Below are 23,336 nucleotides of genomic sequence, written 5' to 3' on the forward strand. Positions count from 1 at the left end.
AGGAAATGGCCCCAAATTGGGGGAAGTGGCCCCAAAATTGAGGGAAGTGGCCCCAAAATTTGAGGAAATGGCCCCAAATTGGAGGGAAGTGGCCCCAAAATTGGGGGAAATGACCCCAAAATTTGAGGAAATGGCCCCAAATTGGAGGGAAGTGGCCCCAAAATTGAGGAAAATGACCCCAAAATTGGGGGAAATGACCCCAAAATGAGGGGAAGTGGAACCAAAATTGAGGGAAATGACCCCAAAATTGGGGGAAATGGCTCCAAATTGGGGGAAGTGGCCCCAAAATTGAGGGAACTGGCCCCAAAATTTGAGGAAATGGCCCCAAATTGGGGGAAATGGCCCCAAAATTGGGGGAAATGGTCCTAAAATGGAGGGAAGTGGCCCCAAAATTGAGGGAAATGGCCCCAAAATGGGGGAAATGGCCCCAAAATTGGAGGAAATGGTCCTAAAATGGGGGAAGTGGCCCCAAATTGGGGGAAGTGGCCCCAAAATTGGGGGAAATGGCTCCAAATTGGAGGAAATGGCCCCAAAATGTGGGGAAATGGCCCCAAAAGTGGGGGAAATGGCCCCAAATTGGGGGAAATGACCCCAAAATTGGAGGAAATGGTCCTAAAATGGGGGAAGTGGCCCCAAAATTGAGGGAAGTGGCCCCAAAATTGGAGGAAATGGCCCCAAAATGGGGGAAGTGGCCCCAAAATTGAGGGAAATGGTCCTAAAATGGGGGAAGTGGCCCCAAAATGGCCAGAAGTGGCCCCAAATTGAGTGAAATGACCCCAAAATTGGGGGAAATGGCCCCAAAATGGGGGAAGTGGCCCCAAAATTGGGGGAAATGGTCCTAAAATGGGGGAAATGGCCCCAAAATTGGGGGAAATGGCCCCAAAATGGGGGAAGTGGCCCCAAAATTGCCGGAAGTGGCCCCAAAATTGGGGGAAATGGCCCCAAAATGAGGGGAACTGGCCCCAAAATGGGGATGAAGATGAAGATGGGAGGAAGGTGAGGATGAGGAGGGGAGGAGGAGGAGGAGGAGGAGGAGGAGGAGGAAGAGGAAGAGGAGGATGAGGATGAGGAGGAGATGAGGATGAGGATGGGGGTGGGAGGAGGAAGAGGGGAGGAAGAGGAGGAGGGGATGAAGATGAGGAGGAGGAGGGGGAGGTTGGAGGACGGGGGGAGGAAGAGGAGGAAGATGAGGGTGGGATGAAGATGAGGAGGAGGAGGGGGAGGTTGGAGGAGGGAGGGGGGGAGGAAGAGGAGGAGGGGATGAAGATGAGGATGAAGATGAGGAGGGGAGGAAGATGAGGAGGAGGAGGGGGAGGAAGAGGGGAGGAAGAGGAGGATGGGAGGAAGATGAGGATCAGGAGGGGGAGGTGGGAGGGGGGGAGGAAGAGGAGGAGGGGATGAAGATCAGGAGGAGGAGGGGAGGAGGAAGAGGAGGAGGATGAGGAGGGGATGAAGATCAGGAGGATGGGAGGAAGATGAGGAGGGGATGAAGATGAGGAGGAGGAGGAGAGGAAGAGGAGGGTGGGAGGAAGATGAGGAGGAGGAGGGGAGGAGGAGGAGGAGGAGGAGGAGGAGGAGGGGATGAAGATGAGGAGGAGGAGGAGAGGAAGAGGAGGGTGGGAGGAAGATGAGGATGAGGAGGGGAGGAAGATGAAGATGGGAGGAAGATGAGGATGGGATGAAGATGAGGAGGAGAGGAAGAGGAGGGGATGAAGATGAGGATGAGGAGGGGGAGGTTGGAGGGGGGGGGGGGGGGGGGGGGGGAAGAGGAGGAGGATGAGGAGGGGATGAAGGCGGCACTTCCGGGGTCACCGCCGGCGCCTCCATTGCGGGGCTGCGCCGGAAACCAACCGGGCGGCTGGAGCGAAAACTGCCGAACCGGACCGGAAACGGCCGAACCGGGACCAACAGCAGCCGAACCGGACCGGAAACGGCCGAACCGGGACCAAGAGCGGCAGAACCGGGACCGATAGCAGCCGGACCGAGGCTGACAACGGCCGGACCGGGACCAATAGCAGCCGAACCGGGACCGGGAACGGCCGAACCGGGGCTGGAACGGCAGAACCGGGACCAGGAACGGCAGAACCGGGACCGGCAACAGCAGAACCGGGACCGGGACCGGCAGAACCGGGGCTGGAACGGCAGAACCGGGGCTGGGAACGGCGGAACCGGGACCGGCAACGGTAGAACCGGACCGGGAACGGCGGGACCGGGACCAATAGCAGCCGAACCGGGATCAATAACAGCCGAACCGGGACCGGGAACGGCAGAACCGGGGCCGGGAACGGCGGAACCGGGACCAAGAGTAGCCGGACCGGGGCTGACAACAGCCGGACCGGGACCGGCAACGGCAGAACCGGACCGGGAACGGCGGAACCGGAGCCAGCAACAGCCGAACCGGGACCGGGACCGGCAGAACCGGGGCTGGAACGGCAGAACCGGGACCGGGAACGGCAGAACCGGAACCAATAGCAGCCGGGCCGGGACCGGGAACGACCGAACCGGGGCTGGAACGGCGGAACCGGGACCAATAGCAGCCGATCCGGAGCTGGAACCCGGACTGGAGTTGGGAGCAACAGGTGGGGTGGGAATAAAACCCGGAGTGGAGCTGACGGTAAAACCCGGACTGGAGTTGGGAGCTGGACTGGGAATAAAACCCGGACTGGAGCTGAAGGTAAAACCCGGATTGGATTTGGGATCTGGACTGGGAATAAAACCCGGACTGCAGCTGATGGTAAAACCCGGATTGAAGTTGGGAGCTGGACTGGACTGGGAATAAAACCCGGACTGGAGCTGATGGTGAGACCTGGACTGGAGTGGGAATAAAACCCGGAGTGGGAATAAAACCCGGACTGGAGCTGACGGTAAAACCCGGATTGGAGTTGAGAGCAACAGGTGGAGTGGGAATAAAAACCGGACTGGAGCTGACGGTAAAAACCGGACTGGAGTTGGGAGCTGGACTGGAGTTGGAAGCAAAACCCGGAGTGGGAATAAAACCTGGACTGGAGCTGACGGTGAGACCTGGACTGGAGTTGGAAGCAAAACCTGGAGTGGGAATAAAACCCGGACTGGAGCTGGCAGTAAGACCTGTACTGGAGTGGGAATAAAACCCGGAGTGGGAATAAAACCCGGACTGGAGCTGGCGGTGAGACCTGGACTGGAGTTGGGAGCAACAGGTGGAGTGGAAGCAAAACCCGGAGTGGGAATAAAACCCGGACTGGAGTTGGGAGCAAAACCCGGACTGGGAATAAAACCCGGACTGGAGTTGGGAGCAAAACCTGGACTGGGAATAAAACCCGGACTGGAGCAGACGGTAAAACCCGGACTGGAGTTGGGAGCTGGACTGGAGTTGGAAGCAAAACCGGAGTGGGAATAAAACCCGGACTGGAGTTGGGAGCAACACCTGGACTGGAACCGGTAAAACCTGGACTGGAGTTGAGAGCAAGAGCTGGGCTGGGAATAAAGCCTGGACTGGATTAAAATTTGGACCGGGAGCGACACCGGAACCAGCAGTACCACCAGAACCGGAACCAACAGTGGGACTGACAGCAATACTGGGTCTGACACCGGGACCAGAACCGACACCAGGACCAGGAACAACACCAGGACCAGAACTGACACCAGAACCGGAACAACACTGGGACCAGAACCAACACTGGGACCAGAACCGACACCAGGACCAGAACCGACACCGGGACCAGGAACAACACCTGGACCAGGAACAACACCGGGACCAGAACCGACACTGGGACCAACAGTGGGACTGTAAGGGACACCAGGACTGGGAACAACACCGGGACCAGAACCGGCACCAGAACCAGAACCAACACCGGGACCAGGAACGACACCAGGATCAGAACCAACACCAGGACCAGGAACAACACCAGGACCAGAACCGACACCAGAACCAGAACCAACACTGGGACCAGAACCGACACCAGAACCAGAACCAACACCGGGACCAGGAACAACACCAGGACCAGAACTGACACCAGAACCAGAACCGACACCGGGACCAACACCAGGACCATAAGGTACACCAGGACCGGAACAACACCGGGACCAGAACCGACACCAGAACCAGAACCGGCATCAGGACCAGAACAACACTGGGACCAGAACCGACACCGGTCCAACAACGGGACCAGGGGCTGACACTGGGACTGTCATCAACACCAGAACCAGAACCGACACCGGAACCGGGACTGACACCAGGACCAACACCTGGACCAATACTGGGACCGGAACTGACACCAGGACCAGGACCAAAACCTGGACCAACACCAGAACCAGGACCGACACCGGGACCAGGAAAAACACCTGGACCAACACCAGAACCAGGACCAACGCTGAGATCAACACTGGGGACAGAACTGATACCAGAACCAGGACAAAACCTGGACCAACACCAGAACCAGGACCAACACCAGGACCAGGAAAAACACCCGGACCAACCCTGGGACCAGAACTGACACCAGAACCAGGACCAGCACCTGAACCAACACTGGGACCAGAACCAACAATTGGACCAGGACCAACAATTGAACCAACACCAGAACCAGGACCAACACCAGAACCAACACCAGGACCAGAACCAACAGTTGGACCAGGACCAACACCACAACTGACAACACCGTGACCAGAACCAACAACTGGACCAGAACCGACACCAGAACCCACAACACCGTGACCAGAACCAACAATTGGACCAGAACTGACACCAGAACCCACAACACCGTGACCAGAACCAACAACTGGACCAGATCCGACACCAGAACCCACAACACCGTGACCAGAACCAACAACTGGACCAGATCCGACACCAGAACCCACAACACCGTGACCAGAACCAACAATTGGCCCAGAACTGACACCAGAACCCACAACACCGGGACCAGAACCAACAACTGGACCAGAACCGACACCAGAACCAACAACACCGGGCCCAAAACGGTGCCAGCAGCGCTGTGGGGCAACAGCCCCCAGGTACCAGGATTTGGGGGGGGGGAGGGAAAGAGATGGAAAAATGAGGAACAATCACCCCAATATCACCCCAAAATCACCCCAAAATCATCCCCCCCTCCCCCTCCCAACATCCTACCCCCAAATCGCCCCAAAATTGGGGTCTGACCCCCCCCCCCCCCCCCACCTCAACCCCCCCCCAAAATCTCTTGCAGGCGCTGTGGGGTCGCATCATGCAGGAAAGTTTCGAGGCGCTGATCCTGATGGGTGAGCGGGGTTTTGACCCCATCGGGGACCCCCACATTTTTCCCCCCCCACGATTGTCCCCAAAACGTCCCCCAAAATCGGACCCCCCTAAAACGGTCCCCCGTCATCGTCCCCATCGTGGTCCCCAAAGTCCCACATCGTTGTCCCCAACGTCCCCCAAAATGGGACCCCATCGTTGTCCCCATCCTTGTCCCCAACGTCCCCCAAAATGTTCCCCCATTATTGTCCCCATCCTTGTCCCCAATGTCCCCCAAAATGTTCCCCCATTGTCGACCCCAAAGTCCCCCATCATTGTCCCCATCATTGTCTCCATTATTGTCCCCAACGTCCCCCAATATGGGACCCCAAAAAGGTCCCCCATCATCGTCCCCATCGTGCTCCCCAAAATCCCCCATTGTTGTCCCCATCATTGTCCCCAACGTCCCCCAAAAGGTCCCCCATCATTGTCCCCATTGTTGTCCCTATTATTGGTCCCAACATCCCCCAAAACGGGACCCCATCATTGTCCCCATCATTGTCCCCATTATTGTCCCCATTATTGTCCCCAACGTCCCCCAAAATGTTCCCCCATCGTTGTTCCCAAACTCCCCCATCGTTGTCCCCATCATTGTCCCCAATATCCCCCAAAATGGGACCCCATTATTGTCCCCCATCATTGTCCCCATCATTGTCCCCATCATTGTCCCCATCGTCGACCCCAACGTCCCCCAAAATGTTCCCCCATTGTCGACCCCAACGTCCCCCATCGTTTTCCCCATTATTGTCCCCAACGTCCCCCAAAATGGGACCCTAAAAAGCTCCCCCATCATTGTCCCCATCCTTGTCCCCATTATTGTCCCCATTATTGTCCCCAATGTCCCCAAAATGTTCCCCCATTGTTGTCCCCAAAGTCCCCCATCATTGTCCCCATCATTGTCCCCATTATTGATCCCAACGTCCTCCAAAATGGGACCCCAAAAAGGTCCCCCATCATTGTCCCCATCATCGACCCCAGTGTCCCCCACCATTGTCCCCGTCATTGTCCCCAACGTCCCCCAAATGGGATCCCATTATTGTCCCCATCGTCGACCCCAATGTCCCCCATCGTTGTCCCCATTATTGTCCCCAACGTCCCCCAAAATGGGACCCCAAAAAGGTCCCCCATCCTTGTCCCCATTATTGTCCCCAATGTCCCCCAAGATGGGACCCCAAAAACGTCCCCCATCCTTGTCCCCATTGTTGTCCCCAAAGTCCCCCATCATTGTCCCCATTATTGTCACCAACGTCCCCCCAAAATGGGACCCCATTATTGTCCCCCATCGTTGTCCCCATCATTGTCCCCATTATTGTCCCCAATGCCCCCAAAATGTTCCCCCATCGTTGTTCCCAAACTCCCCCATCGTTGTCCCCATCATTGTCCCCAATATCCCCCAAAATGGGACCCCATTATTGTCCCCATCGTCGACCCCAATGTCCCCCATCGTTGTCCCCATTATTGTCCCCAACGTCCCCCAAATGGGACCCCAAAAAGGTCCCCCATTATTGTCCCCATTATTGTCCCCAACGTCCCCCAAAATGTTCCCCCATTGTCGACCCCAAAGTTCCCCATTGTTGTCCCCATCATTGTCCCCAACGTCCCCCAAAATGGGACCCCAAAAAGGTCCCCCATCCTTGTCCCCATCCTTGTCCCCATTATTGTCCCCATTATTGTCCCCAATGTCCCCCAAAATGTTCCCCCATTGTCGACCCCAAAGTCCCCCATCATTGTCCCCATCATTGTCCCCATTATTGTCCCCAACGTCCTCCAAAATGGGACCCCAAAAAGGTCCCCCATCGTTGTCCCCATCGTCGACCCCAATGTCCCCCATCGTTGTCCCCATTATTGTCCCCAATATCCCCCAAAATGGGACCCCATTATTGTCCCCATCGTTGACCCCAATGTCCCCCATCATTGTCCCCATTATTGTCCCAAATGTCCCCCAAAATGGGACCCCAAAAAGGTCCCCCATCCTTGTCCCCAATGTTCCCCAAAAGGATCCTCCATCGTTGTCCCCATTGTTGTCCCCAATTGTCGCCATGGGAAATGACCCCAAACTGGGGGGAAGTGGCCCCAAAATGGAGTGGAAATGACCCCAAAATTGGGGGAAATGGCCCTAAATGGAGGGGAAATGACCCCAAAATTGTGGAAATGGCCCTAAATGGGAGGGGAAATGACCCCAAAATTGGGGGAAATGGCCCTGAAAGGAGGGGAAATGACCCCAAAATTGGGGGAAATGGCCCTAAAAGGAGGGGAAATGACCCCGAATGGGAGGGGAAGTGACGCCAAAATTGGGGGAAATGGCCCTGAATGGAGTGGAAATGACCCCAAAATTGGGGGAAATGGCCCTAAATGGAGGGAAGTGACCCCAAAATTGGGGGAAATGGCCCTAAATGGAGGGGAAATGCCCCGAAAATTGGGGGAAATGTCCCAGATGGGAGGGGAAATGACCCCAAAATTGGGGGAAGTGGCCCTGAAAGGAGGGGAAATGACCCCAGAATTGGGGGAAATGGCCCTGAATGGAGGGGAAATGACCCCAAAATTGGGGGAAGTGGCCCTAAATAGGGGGGAAATGACCCCAAAATTGGGGGAAGTGGCCCTGAAAGGAGGGGAAATGACCCCAAAGTGGGGGGGAAGTGGCCCTAAAAGGAGGGGAAATGACCCCAAAATTGGGGGAAATGGCCCCAAATGGAGGGGAAATGACCCCAAAATTGGGGGAAATGGCCCTAAATAGGGGGGAAATGACCCCAAAATTGGGGGAAATGGCCCTGAAAGGAGGGGAAGTGACCCCAAAATTGGGGGAAATGGCCCTAATGGAGGGGAAGTGACCCCAAAATTGGGGGAAATGGCCCTGAAAGGAGGGGAAATGATCCCAGAATTGGGGAAACGGCCCCAAATGGGAGGGGAAGTGACCCCAAAATTGGCGGAAATGGTCCCAAATTGGGAGGAAGTGACCCCAAAATTGGGGGAAATGGCCCCAAATGGAGGGGAAATGACCCCAAAATTGGGGGAAATGGCCCTGAATGGACGGGAAATGGCCCCAAAATTGGGGGAAATGTCCAAGATGGGAGGGGAAATGACCCCAAAATTGGGAGAAATGGCCCCAAATTGGGAGGAAATGACCCCAAAATTGGGGAAATGGCCCCGAATGGACGGGAAATGACCCCAAAATTGGGGGAAATGGCCCTAAATGGAGGGGAAATGCCCCCAAAATTGGGGGAAATGGCCCTAAATGGAGGGGAAATGACCCCAAAATTGGGGGAAATGTCCCAGATGGGAGGGGAAATGACCCCAAAATTGGGGGAAATGGCCCCAAATGGAGGGGAAATGACCCCAAAATTGGGGGAAATGGCCCTAAATAGGGGGGAAATGACCCCAAAATTGGGGAAATGGCCCCGAATGGACGGGAAATGACCCCAAAATTGGGGGAAATGGCCCTAAATGGAGGGGAAATGCCCCCAAAATTGGGGGAAATGGCCCTAAATGGAGGGGAAGTGACCCCAAAACTGGGGGAAGTGGCCCCAAACTGAGGCCCCCCCACCCCCCCCAGACTTCCCCGTCCCCAAACCCGTGGTGGTCTCTCGGCTGGAGGTGGAGGAGGAGCTGGGGGGGCCCGAGCCCAACGAATGCAAGGAGTGGGAGACCCTCAGGGTGGCCCCCGCTGGTGAGGGGACGGCGGGGACAGTGGGGACAGGGGGGACATGGGGGGGCAGTGGGGACAATGGGGGGCAATGGGGGATTTGGGGGACATTGGGGGACATGGTGGGCAGTGGGGATAATGGGGAGCAATGGGGGATTTGGGGGACAATGGGGGCAATGGGGGGCAATGGGGACATTGGGGACATTGGGGGCAGTGGGGACAATAGGGGGCAATGGGGGATTTGGGGGGGAATGGGGGCAATGGGGGACAATGGGGGACATTGGGGGCAATGGGGACAATGGGGACAAAGGGGGCAATGGGGGACATGGGGGGGAATGGGGACAATGGGGGGCATTGGGGGCAATGGGGACAGTGGGGACAATGGGGGGCAATGGGGGATTTGGGGGACATTGGGGGTAATGGGGACAAAGGGGGCGATGGGGGACATGGGGGGGAATGGGGACAATGGGGACAATGGGGACATGGGGGGCAATGGGGACAATGGGGGCAATGGGGACATTGGGGACACGGGGGGCAATGGGGGACATTGGGGGACAATGGGGTCAAGGGGGACATTGGGGACAGTGGGGACAATGGGGGATAATGGGGACAATGGGGGACATGGGGGGGAATGGGAACAATGGGGGGCAATGGGGGATTTGGGGGACATTGGGGACAATGGGGGACATTGGGGGCAATGGGGGGCAATGGGGACATTGGGGACATGGGGGCAATGGGGACAATGGGGGATTTGGGGGACATTGGGGACAATGGGGGGCAATGGGGACATGGGGGGGAATGGGGACAATGGGGGGCAATGGGGGATTTGGGGGACAATGGGGACAATGGGGACATGGGGGGCAATGGGGACATTGGGGACACTGGGGACAATGGGGGCAATGGGGGCAATGGGGGATTTGGGGGACATTGGTGACAATGGGGACATGGGGGGCAATGGGGTCAATGGGGACATTGGGGGGCATTGGGGGCAATGGGGACAGTGGGGACAATGGGGGGCAATGGGGGATTTGGGGGACATTGGTGACAATGGGGACATGGGGGGCAATGGGGTCAATGGGGACATTGGGGACACTGGGGATAATGGGGGGCAATGGGGAAAATGGGGGACATTGGGGGCAATGGGGACAATGGGGGCAATGGGGACATTGGGGGCAGTGGGGATAATGGGGGGCAATGGGGGATTTGGGGGACATTGGGGACATTGGGGACAATGGGGACATTGGGGACATGGGGGGCAATGGGGACATGGGGGGCAATGGGGGATTTGGGGGACATTGGGGGACATTGGGGACTATGGGGGACAATGGGGGGCAATGGGGGACATTGGGGGCAATGGGGACAATGGGGGACAATGGGGGGCAATGGGGGACATTGGGGGCAATGGGGGGCAATGGGGACATTGGGGACATTGGGGGCAGTGGGGACATGGGGGGCAATGGGGGATTTGGGGGGCAATGGGGGACATTGGGGGGCAATGGGGGATTTGGGGGACAGTGGGGACAATGGGGGACATTGGGGGCAATGGGGGGCAATGGGGACAATGGGGGACATGGGGGGCAATGGGGACAATGGGGGGCAATGGGGGACATTGGGGGCAATGGGGGATTTGGGGGACATTGGGGACAATGGGGGGCAATGGGGACATTGGGGGTAATGGGGACAAAGGGGGCGATGGGGGACATGGGGGGGAATGGGGACAATGGGGGACATTGGGGGCAATGGGGGGCAATGGGGTGAATGGGGGACAATGGGGACAATGGGGACATTGGGGACATGGGGGCAATGGGGACAATGGGGGGCAATGGGGGATTTGGGGGACATTGGGGGACAATGGGGTCAAGGGGGGCAATGGGGACATGGGGAGCAATGGGGTGAATGGGGGACAATGGGGACATGGGGGGCAATGGGGACAATGGGGGGCAATGGGGGATTTGGGGGACATTGGGGGTAATGGGGACAAAGGGGGCGATGGGGGACATGGGGGGGAATGGGGACAATGGGGGGCAATGGGGGATTTGGGGGACAATGGGGACAATGGGGACATGGGGGACAATGGGGACAATAGGGGGCATTGGGGGCAATGGGGACAGTGGGGACAATGGGGGATTTGGGGGAAAATGGGGGACATGGGGGGCAATGGGGACAATGGGGGGCAATGGGGGCAATGGGGGACATTGGGGTCTATGGGGACATGGGGAGCAATGGGGTGAATGGGGGACAATGGGGACATGGGGGGCAATGGGGACAATGGGGGGCAATGGGGGATTTGGGGGACATTGGGGGCAATGGGGACAATGGGGGATTTGGGGGAAAATGGGGACAATGGGGGGCAATAGGGACAATGGGGGGCAATGGGGGATTTGGGGGACATTGGGGGCAATGGGGGGCAATGGGGACATTGGGGACATGGGGGGCAGTGGGGACAATGGGGGGCATTGGGGGCAATGGGGACAGTGGGGACAATGGGGGGCAATGGGGGATTTGGGGGACATTGGGGGTAATGGGGGATTTGGGGGACAGTGGGGACAATGGGGACATGGGGGGCAATTGGGACACGGGGGGCAATGGGGGACATGGGGGGCAATGGGGACATTGGGGACATGGGGGACATTGGGGGCAATGGGGGACATTGGGGGCAATGGGGGGCAATGGGGACAATGGGGGACATTGGGGGCAATGGGGGGCAATGGGGACATTGGGGACATGGGGGGCAGTGGGGACAATGGGGACATTGGGGACAATGGGGGACAATGGAGGACATGGGGGGCATTGGGGGCAGTGGGGACAATGGGGGGCAATGGGGGATTTGGGGGGCAGTGGGGACAATGGGGACATTGGGGACAATGGGGGACAATGGAGGACATGGGGGGCATTGAGGGACAATGGGGGGCAATGGGGACATTGGGGACACTGGGGATAATGGGGGGCAATGGGGGATTTGGGGGACATTGGGGGCAATGGGGGGCAATGGGGACATTGGGGACATTGGGGGCAGTGGGGATAGTGGGGGGCAATGGGGGATTTGGGGGACATTGGGGGCAATGGGGGACATTGGGGGACAATGGGGTCAAGGGGGGCAATGGGGACATCGGGAGCAATGGGGTGAATGGGGGACAATGGGGACATGGGGGGCAATGGGGACAATGGGGGGCAATGGGGGATTTGGGGGACAATGGGGACAATGGGGGATAATGGGACAATGGGGGACATTGGGGGGCAATGGGGGACATTGGGGGCAATGGGGGATTTGGGGGACATTTGGGACAGTGGGGACAATGGGGGCAATGGGGGATTTGGGGGACATTGGGGACAGTGGGGACAATGGGGGATTTGGGGGACAGTGGGGACATGGGGGGCAATGGGGACAATGGGGGACATTGGGGGACAATGGGGTCAAGGGGGGCAATGGGGACATGGGGGGCAATGGGGTGAATGGGGGACAATCGGGGACAATGGGGACAATGGGGGATTTGGGGGACATTGGGGGGCAATGGGGGACATGGGGGGCAGTGGGGTGAATGGGGACAACGGGGACAATGGGGGGCATGGGGGATTTGGGGGACATTGGGGGCAATGGGGGACAATGGGGGGCAATGGGGACATTGGTGACAATGGGGACAATGGGGTAAATGGGGACGATGGGGGACAATGGGGGGCAATGGGGGATTTGGGGGACATTGGGGACAATGGGGGGCAAAGGGGACAATGGGGGACATTGGGGACATGGGGGGCAATGGGGACATTGGGGGACATTGGGGGCAATGGGGACATGGGGGGCAATGGGGACAGTGGGGACAATGGGGGACATTGGGGGGCAATGGGGGACATGGGGGGGAATGGGGACATTGGGGGACATTGGGGGACATTGGGGGCAATGGGGACATTGGGGACATTTGGGGACACGGGGGGTAATGGGGACAATGGGGGACAATGGGGGACATGGGGGGGAATGGGGACAATGGGGGACATTGGGGGGCAATGGGGGACATTGGGGGGACAATGGGGTCAAGGGGGGCAATGGGGGATTTGGGGGACATTGGGGACAATGGGGGATAATGGGGGACAATGGGGGGCAATGGGGCAAATGGGGACGATGGGGGTCAATGGGGACATGGGGGGGTAATGTGGACAATGGGGACATTGGGGACAATGGGGGGCAATGGGGACAGTGGGGACAATGGGGGATAATGGGGACATGGGGGGCAATGGGGGATTTGGGGGACATTGGTGACAATGGGGAAATTGGGGGACATTGGGGATAATGGGGGGCAATGGGGACATTGGTGACCATGGGAACAATGGGGCAAATGGGGACGATGGGGGACAATGGGGACACGGGGGGGTAATGGGGACAATGGGGGGCAGTGGGGACAATGGGGGGCAATGGGGGACATGGGGGGCAGTGGGGTGAATGGGGGACAATGGGGACGATGGGGGGCATGGGGGGGAATGGGGACAGTGGGGACATTGGGGACACTGGGGATAATGGGGGGCAGTGGGGGGGATTTGGGGGAATTGGGGGTGGGAGCCCCCCTGCCCTCCCTGACCCCCATATTCCCCCATATCCCCCCCAAATCCCCCCCATAACCCCCCATATCCCCCCAAATCCCACCCTATTCCCCCATATCCCCCCCATATCCCCCCCATATCCCCCCATAAACCCTCAACCCCCCCCAAATAACCCCAAATCCCACCGACCCCCCCAACGCCCCCCCCCATAACTCCCAAATCCCCCCCAAATCCCCCCCAAATCCCCCTATATCCCCCCCATATCCCCCCATAACCCCCATATCCCCCCCAAATCCCACCCTATTCCCCCATATCCCCCCCAAATCCCCCCATAAACCCTCAACCCCCCCCCAAATAACCCCAAATCCCACCAACCCCCCCAACCCCCCCCCTAACCCCCATATCCCCCCCATATCCCCCCATCTTCCCCCCCAAATCCCCTAAAACCCCCATATGCCCCCATATACCCCCCCAATACCCCCCTAAATCCCCCAAATCCCCCCCTACCCCCCCAAACCCCCCCAAATCTTCCCATATCCCCCCCAAATCCCCCCCAATACCCCCCCCATAACCCCCCAACACACCCCATATCCCCCCCCCAAATCCCCCAAGCCCCCCCCAAAACCCCCAAACGCCCCCAAATCCCCCCCATATTCCCCCATATCACCCCATAAGCCCCCCAATGCCCCCCCAAAGCCCCCCATATCCTCCCATATCCCCCATATTCCCCCCCAAATCCCCCCAAACCCCCCAATACGCCCCCAAATCCCCCATATCTCCCCCATATCCCCCCAAATTCCCCCATATCTCCCCCATATCCCCCCCAAATCCCCCCATCTCCCCCTCTGCCCCCCCCAAACACCCCCCAAATCCCCCCAAAGCCCCCATTAATAACCCCATATCCCCCCAAATCCCTCCATATCCCCCTCTGACCCCCCCAAACACCCCCCAAATCCCCCCATAACCCCCAAATTCCCCTTCTATTCCCCCAAATCCCCCCCAAACACCCCCTAAATCCCCCCATGACCCCCCAAATCCCCCCATATCCCCCATATCCCCCCAAATACCCCTTCTATCCCCCCAAATCCCCCCATATCCCCCCCATATTCCCCCAAATCCCCCCCAAGTCCCCCCCAAATCCCCCTAAATCCCCCCATAACCCCCCATTAATAACCCCATATCCCCCCAAATCCCCCCAAATCCCCCCAAATCCCCCCCATAAGCCCCCAAATACCCCTTCTATCCCCCCAAATCCCCCCATATCCCCCCCATATCCCCCCAAATCCCCCCATATCCCCCATATCCCCCCAAATACCCCTTCTATCCCCCCCATATCCCCCATATCCCCCCCATATCCCCCCCAAATCCCCCCAAATCCCCCATATCCCCCCAAATACCCCTTCTATTCCCCCAAATCCCCCCAAATCCCCCCATATCCCCCCATATCCCCCCAAATCCCCCCATATCCCCCCATGTCCCCCCAAACCCCCCCCATATCCCCCCAAATCCCCCCATATCCCCCATATCCCCCCAAATACCCCTTCTATCCCCCCAAATCCCCCCATATCCCCCCCATATGCCCCCCAAATCCCCCCATATCCCCCCCATATCCCCCCAAATCCCCCCCCACCCCCCCCAACACCCCCATTCACCCCCTCAAACCCCCCCCCCCTTAACCCCCCCCCCTAAAAACCCTCCTCCTTTCCCCCCCCCCCCCTGCAGACGACGCCAGCGACGCCGACGACGCCGACCCCCAACCCCTGGATCTCCACCACCCCCCCCCCTCCACCCCGACCCCCCCCCCGACCCCGATAACCCCTCACCCCCCCCCAAAAAAACCCCACCAATGCCAGCAGTGTGGCAAAGCTTTCACCCGCAGCTCCAACCTCAACGCCCACCAACGCAACCACCCGCAAGAAAACCCCCGACGTTCAACCAACCCCAAACCCAAAAGGTCCTCCCACACCAATACGGCAACGACCAGACCCTACAGAACCACCAATAGGGTCACAACCAGACCCTACAACTGTCCCGAATGCGGGAAGGGTTTCAGTTACAGCTCAGCCTACATCAAACATCGCCGAGCTCACGGCGACGTCCAGCAACTCAACTCTCACTGCTGTGCCACGTGTGGGAAGGGATTCGCTGGGGGTGCTGCGTTGAGGAGGCATCAGAGGGTGCATATGGGGTAGGGGAGGGGGATGTGGGGGTTTTTGGGGTGAAAAAATGGAGTTTTGGGGTCAATTTGGGGGTGAAAAGTGGAGTTTTGATGAAGAAGTTGGTCAACGGTTGAGCGGTTGAGGTTGGGGTTTTGCTGCTTGACCTTTGGGGGTTGGTTGGGGTCACAATGGATGTAAGGCATCAAATAACATCAGAAATGATCAAAAAGTCCCATTCTGACCCACAAAAGATCCCATTTTTGGTCAATTTTGGGGTGAAATGTTGAGTTTTTGCGATGGCGATGGTCAACGGTAGAGCGGTTGAGGTTGGGGTTTTGGTGCTGGAGCTTTGGGGGTTGGTTGGGGTCACAATGGATGTAAGGCACCAAACATTGAGTTTCCTATCAGAGTTGAGACAGAAATGATCAAAAAGTCCCATTCTGACCCCAAAAATAAACCATTTTTGGTCAATTTTGGGTTGAATTGTTGAGTTTTTGCGATGACGATGGTCAACTCTCACTGCTGTGCCACGTGTGGGAAGGGATTCGCTGGGGGTGCTGCGTTGAGGAGGCATCAGAGGGTGCATATGGGGTAGGGGAGGGGGATGTCGGGGTTTTTGGGGTGAAAAAATGGAGTTTTGGGGTCAATTTGGGGGTGAAAAGTGGAGTTTTGATGAAGAAGTTGGTCAACGGTTGAGCGGTTGAGGTTGAGGTTTTGTTGCTGGAGCTTTGGGGGTTGGTTGGGGTCACAATGGATGTAAGGCATCAAATAACATCAGAAATGATCAAAAAGTCCCATTCTGACCCCAAAAGATCCCATTTTTGGTCAATTTTGGGGTGAAATGTTGAGTTTTTGCGATGGCGATGGTCAACGGTAGAGCGGTTGAGGTTGAGGTTTTGGTGCTGGAGCTTTGGGGGTTGGTTGGGGTCACAATGGATGCAAGGCATCAAATAACATCAGAAATGATCAAAAAGTCCCATTCTGACCCCAAAAGATCCCATTTTTGGTCAATTTTGGGGTGAAATGTTGAGTTTTTGGGATGGCGATGGTCAACAGTAGAGCGGTTGAGGTTGGGGTTTTGTTGCTGGAGCTTTGGGGGTTGGTTGGGGTCACAGTTGATGTAAGGCACCAAACATTGAGTTTCCGATCAGAGTTGAGTCAGAAATGATCAAAAAGTCCCATTCTGACCCCAAAAATAAACCATTTTTGGTCGATTCGGGCTAGAATTGTTGAGTTTTTGCGATGACGATGGCCAACTCTCACTGCTGTGCCACGGGTGGGAAGGGATTCGCTGGGGGTGCTGCGTTGAGGAGGCATCAGAGGGTGCATATGGGGTAGGGGAGGGGGAGGCGGGGGTTTTTGGGGTGAAAAAATGGAGTTTTGGGGTCAATTTGGGGGTGAAAAGTGGAGTTTTGATGAAGAAGTTGGTCAACGGTTGAGCGGTTGAGGTTGAGGTTTTGTTGCTGGAGCTTTGGGGGTTGGTTGGGGTCACAATGGATGTAAGGCATCAAATAACATCAGAAATGATCAAAAAGTCCCATTCTGACCCCAAAAGATCCCATTTTTGGTCAATTTTGGGGTGAAATGTTGAGTTTTTGCGATGGCGATGGTCAACGGTAGAGCGGTTGAGGTTGAGGTTTTGGTGCTGGAGCTTTGGGGGTTGGTTGGGGTCACAATGGATGCAAGGCATCAAATAACATCAGAAATGATCAAAAAGTCCCATTCTGACCCCAAAAGATCCCATTTTTGGTCAATTTTGGGGTGAAATGTTGAGTTTTTGGGATGGCGATGGTCAACAGTAGAGCGGTTGAGGTTGGGGTTTTGGTGCTGGAGCTTTGGGGGTTGGTTGGGGTCACAGTTGATGTAAGGCACCAAACATTGAGTTTCCGATCAGAGTTGAGTCAGAAATGATCAAAAAGTCCCATTCTGACCCCAAAAATAAACCATTTTTGGTCGATTCGGGCTAGAATTGTTGAGTTTTTGCGATGACGATGGCCAACTCTCACTGCTGTGCCACGGGTGGGAAGGGATTCGCTGGGGGTGCTGCGTTGAGGAGGCATCAGAGGGTGTATATGGGGTAGGGGAGGGGGAGGCGGGGGTTTTTGGGGTGAAAAAATGGAGTTTTGGGGTCAATTTGGGGGTGAAAAGTGGAGTTTTGATGAAGAAGTTGGTCAACGGTTGAGCGGTTGAGGTTGAGGTTTTGTTGCTGGAGCTTTGGGGGTTGGTTGGGGTCACAATGGATGCAAGGCATCAAATAACATCAGAAATGATCAAAAAGTCCCATTCTGACCCCAAAAGATCCCATTTTTGGTCAATTTTGGGGTGAAATGTTGAGTTTTTGCGATGGCGATGGTCAACGGTAGAGCGGTTGAGGTTGAGGTTTTGGTGCTGGAGCTTTGGGGGTTGGTTGGGGTCACAATGGATGCAAGGCATCAAATAACATCAGAAATGATCAAAAAGTCCCATTCTGACCCCAAAAGATCCCATTTTTGGTCAATTTTGGGGTGAAATGTTGAGTTTTTGGGATGGCGATGGTCAACAGTAGAGCGGTTGAGGTTGGGGTTTTGTTGCTGGAGCTTTGGGGGTTGGTTGGGGTCACAGTTGATGTAAGGCACCAAACATTGAGTTTCCGATCAGAGTTGAGTCAGAAATGATCAAAAAGTCCCATTCTGACCCCAAAAATAAACCATTTTTGGTCAATTTTGGGTTGAATTGTTGAGTTTTTGCGATGACGATGGTCAACTCTCACTGCTGTGCCACGTGTGGGAAGGGATTCGCTGGGGGTGCTGCGTTGAGGAGGCATCAGAGGGTGCATATGGGGTAGGGGAGGGGGATGTCGGGGTTTTTGGGGTGAAAAAATGGAGTTTTGGGGTCAATTTGGGGGTGAAATGTTGAGTTTTTGTGATGGCGATGGTCAACGGTAGAGCGGTTGAGGTTGGGGTTTTGTTGCTGGAGCTTTGGGGGTTGGTTGGGGTCACAATGGATGTAAGGCATCAAATAACATCAGAAATGATCGAAATTGTCCATTCTGAGCCCCAAAAGATCCCATTTTTGGTCAATTTTGGGGTGAAATGGTGAGTTTTTGCATTGGCGATGGTCAAATAAGGAGGAATTGGGGGGGGGAAAGGAGGGAAAAAGGAGGAAAAAAGGGGGAAAATAGGGGGAAAAAAGGGGGGGAAAGGGGGAAAATGGGGGGAAAAAAAGGGGAAAAGGGGGGAAAAGGGGGAAAAATGTAAAAAGGGGGAAAAAGGGGGGAAAAAGGGGGGATAAAAGGGGGATAAAAGGGGGAAAAAGGGAAAAAGGGGGAAAAAGAGGGAAAAAGGGGGAAAAAGGGGGAAAAGGGGGAAAAGGGCAAAAGGGGGAAAAAGGGGGAAAGGGGGGAAAAGGGGGGAAATGGAAAAAGGGGGAAAAGGGGAGGAAAAAAAGGAGGAAAAAAGGGGGAAAAGGGGGAAAAAGGAAAACGGGGGGAAAAGGGGGAAAAAGGGGGAAAAGGGGGGAAAAGGGGGGAAAAAGGGGGAAAAGGGGGAAAAGGGGGAAAAGGAAGGAAAAAAGGAGGAAAAATGGAGGAAAAGGGGAGAAAAGGAGGAAAAAAGTAAAAAAGGAGGAAAAAAGTGGAGAAAGGAGGAAAAAAGTGGAGAAAGGAGGAAAAAAGAGGAAAAGGGGGGGGGGGAAAGAGGAAAAAAAGAGGAAAAAAAGAGGAAAAAAAGCGGAAAAAAGAGGGAAAAAAAGAGGAAAAAAAGAGGAAAAAAGAGGAAAAAAGAGGAAAAAAGAGGAAAAAAAGAGGAAAAAATGAGGAAAAAAGGAGGGAAAAAGGAGGGAAAAGGAGGAAAAAGGAGGAAAAATGAGGAAAAAATGAGGAAAAAAGGAGGAAAAAAGGAGGAAAAAGATTGAAAATGAGAAAAAAAAGAAAAACTAACAAAAAATGAGAAATGCTAAAAAAGGGAAAATGCATTAAAAACAGGATGGGGAAAACAAATAAATGAAAAAAAAACGGGTAAAGAAAGTGGAAAAAAAGTGAAGTGGAAGGAAAGTAAAGAAGAAAAGAAGGGAAAATGTATTAAAAATGGGGAAAAAAAGATAAAAATGACGAAAAAAATGGTAAAAATGATAAACAATGGACATTTTTAATAAAAATAGTAAAAATAGTAAAAAAAAAACACCATAAATCACGTGTTTGTGTTGAACTCCGCGATAATCCACGCAGTTACCCCAACCTCCCTCGTTTCTCGCCCTTAAAAATCCCCCAAAATGCCCCAAATCGCCCCAAAATGCTCCAAAATCCCTCAGAACTGGAAGCAGGCCGCGCAAGATGGCGGCCTCCGACAAAATGGCGGCGCCCACGGATCCACTTCCGCTCCGCTCTCAGCGCTCCCTGAGGGCAACGGGAAAACGGGGGGAGCTTCCGGGGGTAACGGGGGGGGTCTTTTCTGTTGGGGGGGGGAGGGCGAGGGTCGGTTTGGGGTCTCGGTGCCGCGGCGAGGCCGAACCGGAAGGCGGAAAGTCCGTAGAAGCGGCGGTGATAAGGAGGAGGTGGGTGCCGCCATGTTGTACGGAACGGAAGTGACGGGTGAGAGAGGCACATCCGCTTCCGGCGGATGTGGGAGGAGTGGGGGGAAGCGGAGGCGCAGTGGCGGAGGTAAACAGAAGGGGGGGGGGGGGGAGGGGGGGAAAATGGGGTAAAAAAAGGGAAATTTGGGTAAATTTGGGGGGTTTGGGGGGATTTGAGGGGTTTGGGGGGGTTAAGGGGTTTGGGGGGAAGAAAGTTGAGCGGTTTGGGGGGAAATTTGGGGGATTTTGGGGCTTTTGGGGGGAAAATTGGGGGATTTGGGGTTTTTTTGGGGGGGATTTTGGGGGATTTTGGTGAAATTTGGGGATTTTGGGGGAAAATGTGGGGATTTTGGGGCTTTTTGGGATTTTGGGGGAGAAAACCTGGGGAATTTGGGGGCATTTTAGGGGAAAATTCGGGGAGTAAAATTGTGGGATTTGGGGTCATTTTGGCGGAGAAAATTGGGGATTTTGGGTCATTTTGGGGGAAATTTGGGGGATTTTGGTGAAATTTGTGGATTTTGGGGGAAATTTGGGGATTTTGGGGCTTTTGGGGGAGAAAAATTGGGAAATTTGGGGACATTTTGAGGAGAAATTTGGGGGGTAAAATTGTGGGATTTGGGGTCATTTTGGTTCATTTTGGGGGAGAAAATTGGGGATTTGGGGGAATTTTGGGTCATTTTGGGGGGAATTTGGGGGAAATTTGGGGGATTTTGGTGAAATTTGGGGATTTGGGGGGAAAATTTGGGGATTTTGGGGGGGATTTTGGGGTTTTGGGGGAGAAAATCAGGGAATTTGGGGACATTTTAGGGGTCAAATTTGGGGGTAAATTGGGGGATTTGGGGTCATTTTGGGGGAAATTTGGGGATTTTGGGTCATTTTGGGGGAAATTTGGGGGTTTTGGTGAAATTTGGGGATTTTGGGGGAAAATTTGGGGATTTTCGGGGGATTTTGGGGCTTTTTGGGGAGAAAATCAGGGAATTTGGGGACATTATAAGGTGACATTTGGGGTAAAATTGTGGGATTTGGGGCCATTTTGCGGGAAAAATTGGGGATTTTGGGTCATTTTGGGAGAAATTTGTGGGATTTTGAGGTGAAATTTGGGGATTTTAGGGGTAATTTGGGGATTTTGGGGGGGGATTGGGGGATTTTGGGGGAAAATTTGGGGATTTTGGGGGGGATTTGGGGATTTTGGGGGAGAATTTGGGGATTTTGGGCCTTTTGGGGGAGAAGAATTGGGAAATTTGGGGGACATGTGGGGGGAAATTTGGGGTAAAATTGTGGGATTTGGGGCCATTTTGGGGGAAAAATTGGGGATTTTGGGTCATTTTGGGGGAAATTTTGGGGATTTTGGTGAAATTTGGGGATTTTGGGGGAAAATTTGGGGATTTTGGGGGGGATTTTGGGGCTTTTTGGGGAGAAAATCAGGGAATTTGGGGACATTTTAGGGGAAAATTTGGGGGGGTAAAATAGTTGATTTGGGGCTATTTTGGGGAAAAAATTGGGGATTTGGGGTCATTTTGGGGGAAAAATTGGGGATTTTGGTGAAATTTGGGGATTTTGGGGGAAAATTTGGGGATTTTAGGGGGGATTTTGGGGTTTTTGGGGAGAAAATCAGGGAATTTGGGGACATTTTAGGGGGAAATTTGGGGGTAAATTGGGGGATTTGGGGCCATTTTGGGGGAAAAATTGGGGATTTTGGGTCATTTTGGGGGAAATTTGGGGAATTTTGGTGAAATTTGGGGATTTTGGGGGGGATTTTGGGGTTTTTGGGGAGAAAATCAGGGAATTTGGGGACATTTTAGGGGGAAATTTGGGGTAAAATTGGGGGATTTGGGGTCATTTTGGGGGAAATTTGGGGATTTTGGGTCATTGTGGGGGAAATTTGGGGGATTTTGATGAAATTTGGGGATTTTGGGTCATTTTGGGGGAAATTTGGGGGATTTTGATGGAATTTGGGGATTTTGGGGGAAAATTTGGGGATTTTGGGGGGGATTTGGGGGTTTTGGGGGAGAAAATCAGGGAATTTGGGGACATTTTAAGGGGACATTTGGGGTAAAATTGTGGGATTTGGGGCCATTTTGCGGGAAAAGTTGGGGATTTTGGGTCATTTTGGGAGAAATTTGTGGGATTTTGAGGTGAAATTTGGGGATTTTAGGGGTAATTTGGGGATTTTGGGGGGGATTTGGGGATTTTGGGGGAGAATTTGGGGATTTTGGGGGAAAATTTGGGGATTTTGGGCCTTTTGGGGGAGAAGAATTGGGAAATTTGGGGGACATGTGGGGGGAAATTTGGGGTAAAATTGTGGGATTTGGGGCCATTTTGGGGAAAAAATTGGGGATTTTGGGTCATTTTGGTTGAAATTTGGGGGATTTTGGTGAAATTTGGGGATTTTGGGGGGATTTGGGGCCATTTTGGGGTGAAAATTGGGAATTTTGGGACATTGGGGCGGATTTTTTGGGGAAATTTTCGTGGATTTTGGGTCATTTGGGGAATTTGGGGTCATTTTGGCTGGAATTTGTGGGATTTAGGATCATTTTGTGGAGAAAATTGGGGAATTTTGGGTCATTTTGGGTCAAATTTGTGTATTTTTGGATTTTTTGGGGGGAATTTTGGGGGATTTGGGGCTATTTGGGGTCATTTGGGGTTGAATTTCTGGGGTTTTGTGTCATTTTGGGGTGAAATTTGGGTCTTTTTGTGTCTTTTGGGGGGAAATTTGGGGCATTTTGGGGAGAAAAGTGGGGAATTTGGATCATTTTGGGGGGAGTTTGGGGGAGTTTGGGTCATTTTGGGGTCAAATTTGGGTCATTTTGGGGTGAAATCTGGGGGGAATTTGTGGGATTTGGGGTCATTTGGGGGGAATTTGTGGGATTTTGGGTCATTTTGGGGGGAAATTTGGCACATTATGGGTTCATTTTGGGGGGAATTTGAGGGGTTTTGGGTCATTTGGGGTCATTTGGGGTTGAATTTCTGGGGTTTTGGGTCATTTTGGAGGGGATTCATTGGATTTTGGGTCATTTTGGGGGGAATTTGTGGGATTTGGGGTCATTTTGGGGTGAAATTTGGGTCACTTTGGGTCTTTTTGGGGGAATTTGGGGCATTTTTGTGAGAAAAGTGGGGAATTTGGGTCATTTTGGGGGGACTTTGGGGGATTTTGGGTCATTTTGGGGTGAAATTTGGGTCATTTTGGGTCTTTTGGGGGGAATTTGGGGCACAT

The 23,336-nt window shown here is 54.4% G+C and overlaps 1 protein-coding gene across 1 annotated transcript; it reads left to right on the plus strand.

Annotated features, from left to right (window-relative positions):
• The first annotated feature begins 740 nt into the window (after positions 1–740).
• On the plus strand, positions 741–15,206 carry LOC149913755 (uncharacterized). Its single transcript, XM_090128998.1, has 5 exons — positions 741–765; positions 1,785–4,986; positions 5,178–5,229; positions 8,796–8,909; positions 15,138–15,206. The coding sequence occupies exons 1-2, from the start codon at positions 741–743 to the stop codon at positions 2,777–2,779; spliced, it is 1,020 nt and encodes a 339-aa protein (XP_089985124.1). The 3' UTR covers positions 2,780–4,986; positions 5,178–5,229; positions 8,796–8,909; positions 15,138–15,206.
• The last annotated feature ends 8,130 nt before the right edge of the window (positions 15,207–23,336 follow it).

This window comes from Phasianus colchicus, chromosome 35 (assembly GCF_987193195.1).
Source record: "Phasianus colchicus chromosome 35, bPhaCol1.hap1.1, whole genome shotgun sequence".
Classification (NCBI taxonomy): Eukaryota; Metazoa; Chordata; class Aves; order Galliformes; family Phasianidae; genus Phasianus; species Phasianus colchicus.

Excerpts from the sequence above, each read along its gene's own strand:
- LOC149913755 (XM_090128998.1), top strand. The coding sequence starts at position 741 with ATGGCCAGAAGTGGCCCCAAATTGA. Across the intron at positions 766-1,784 it reads CAGAAGTGGCCCCAAATTGA|GGGATGAAGGCGGCACTTCC; the intron begins GTGAAATGACCC and ends GAGGATGAGGAG.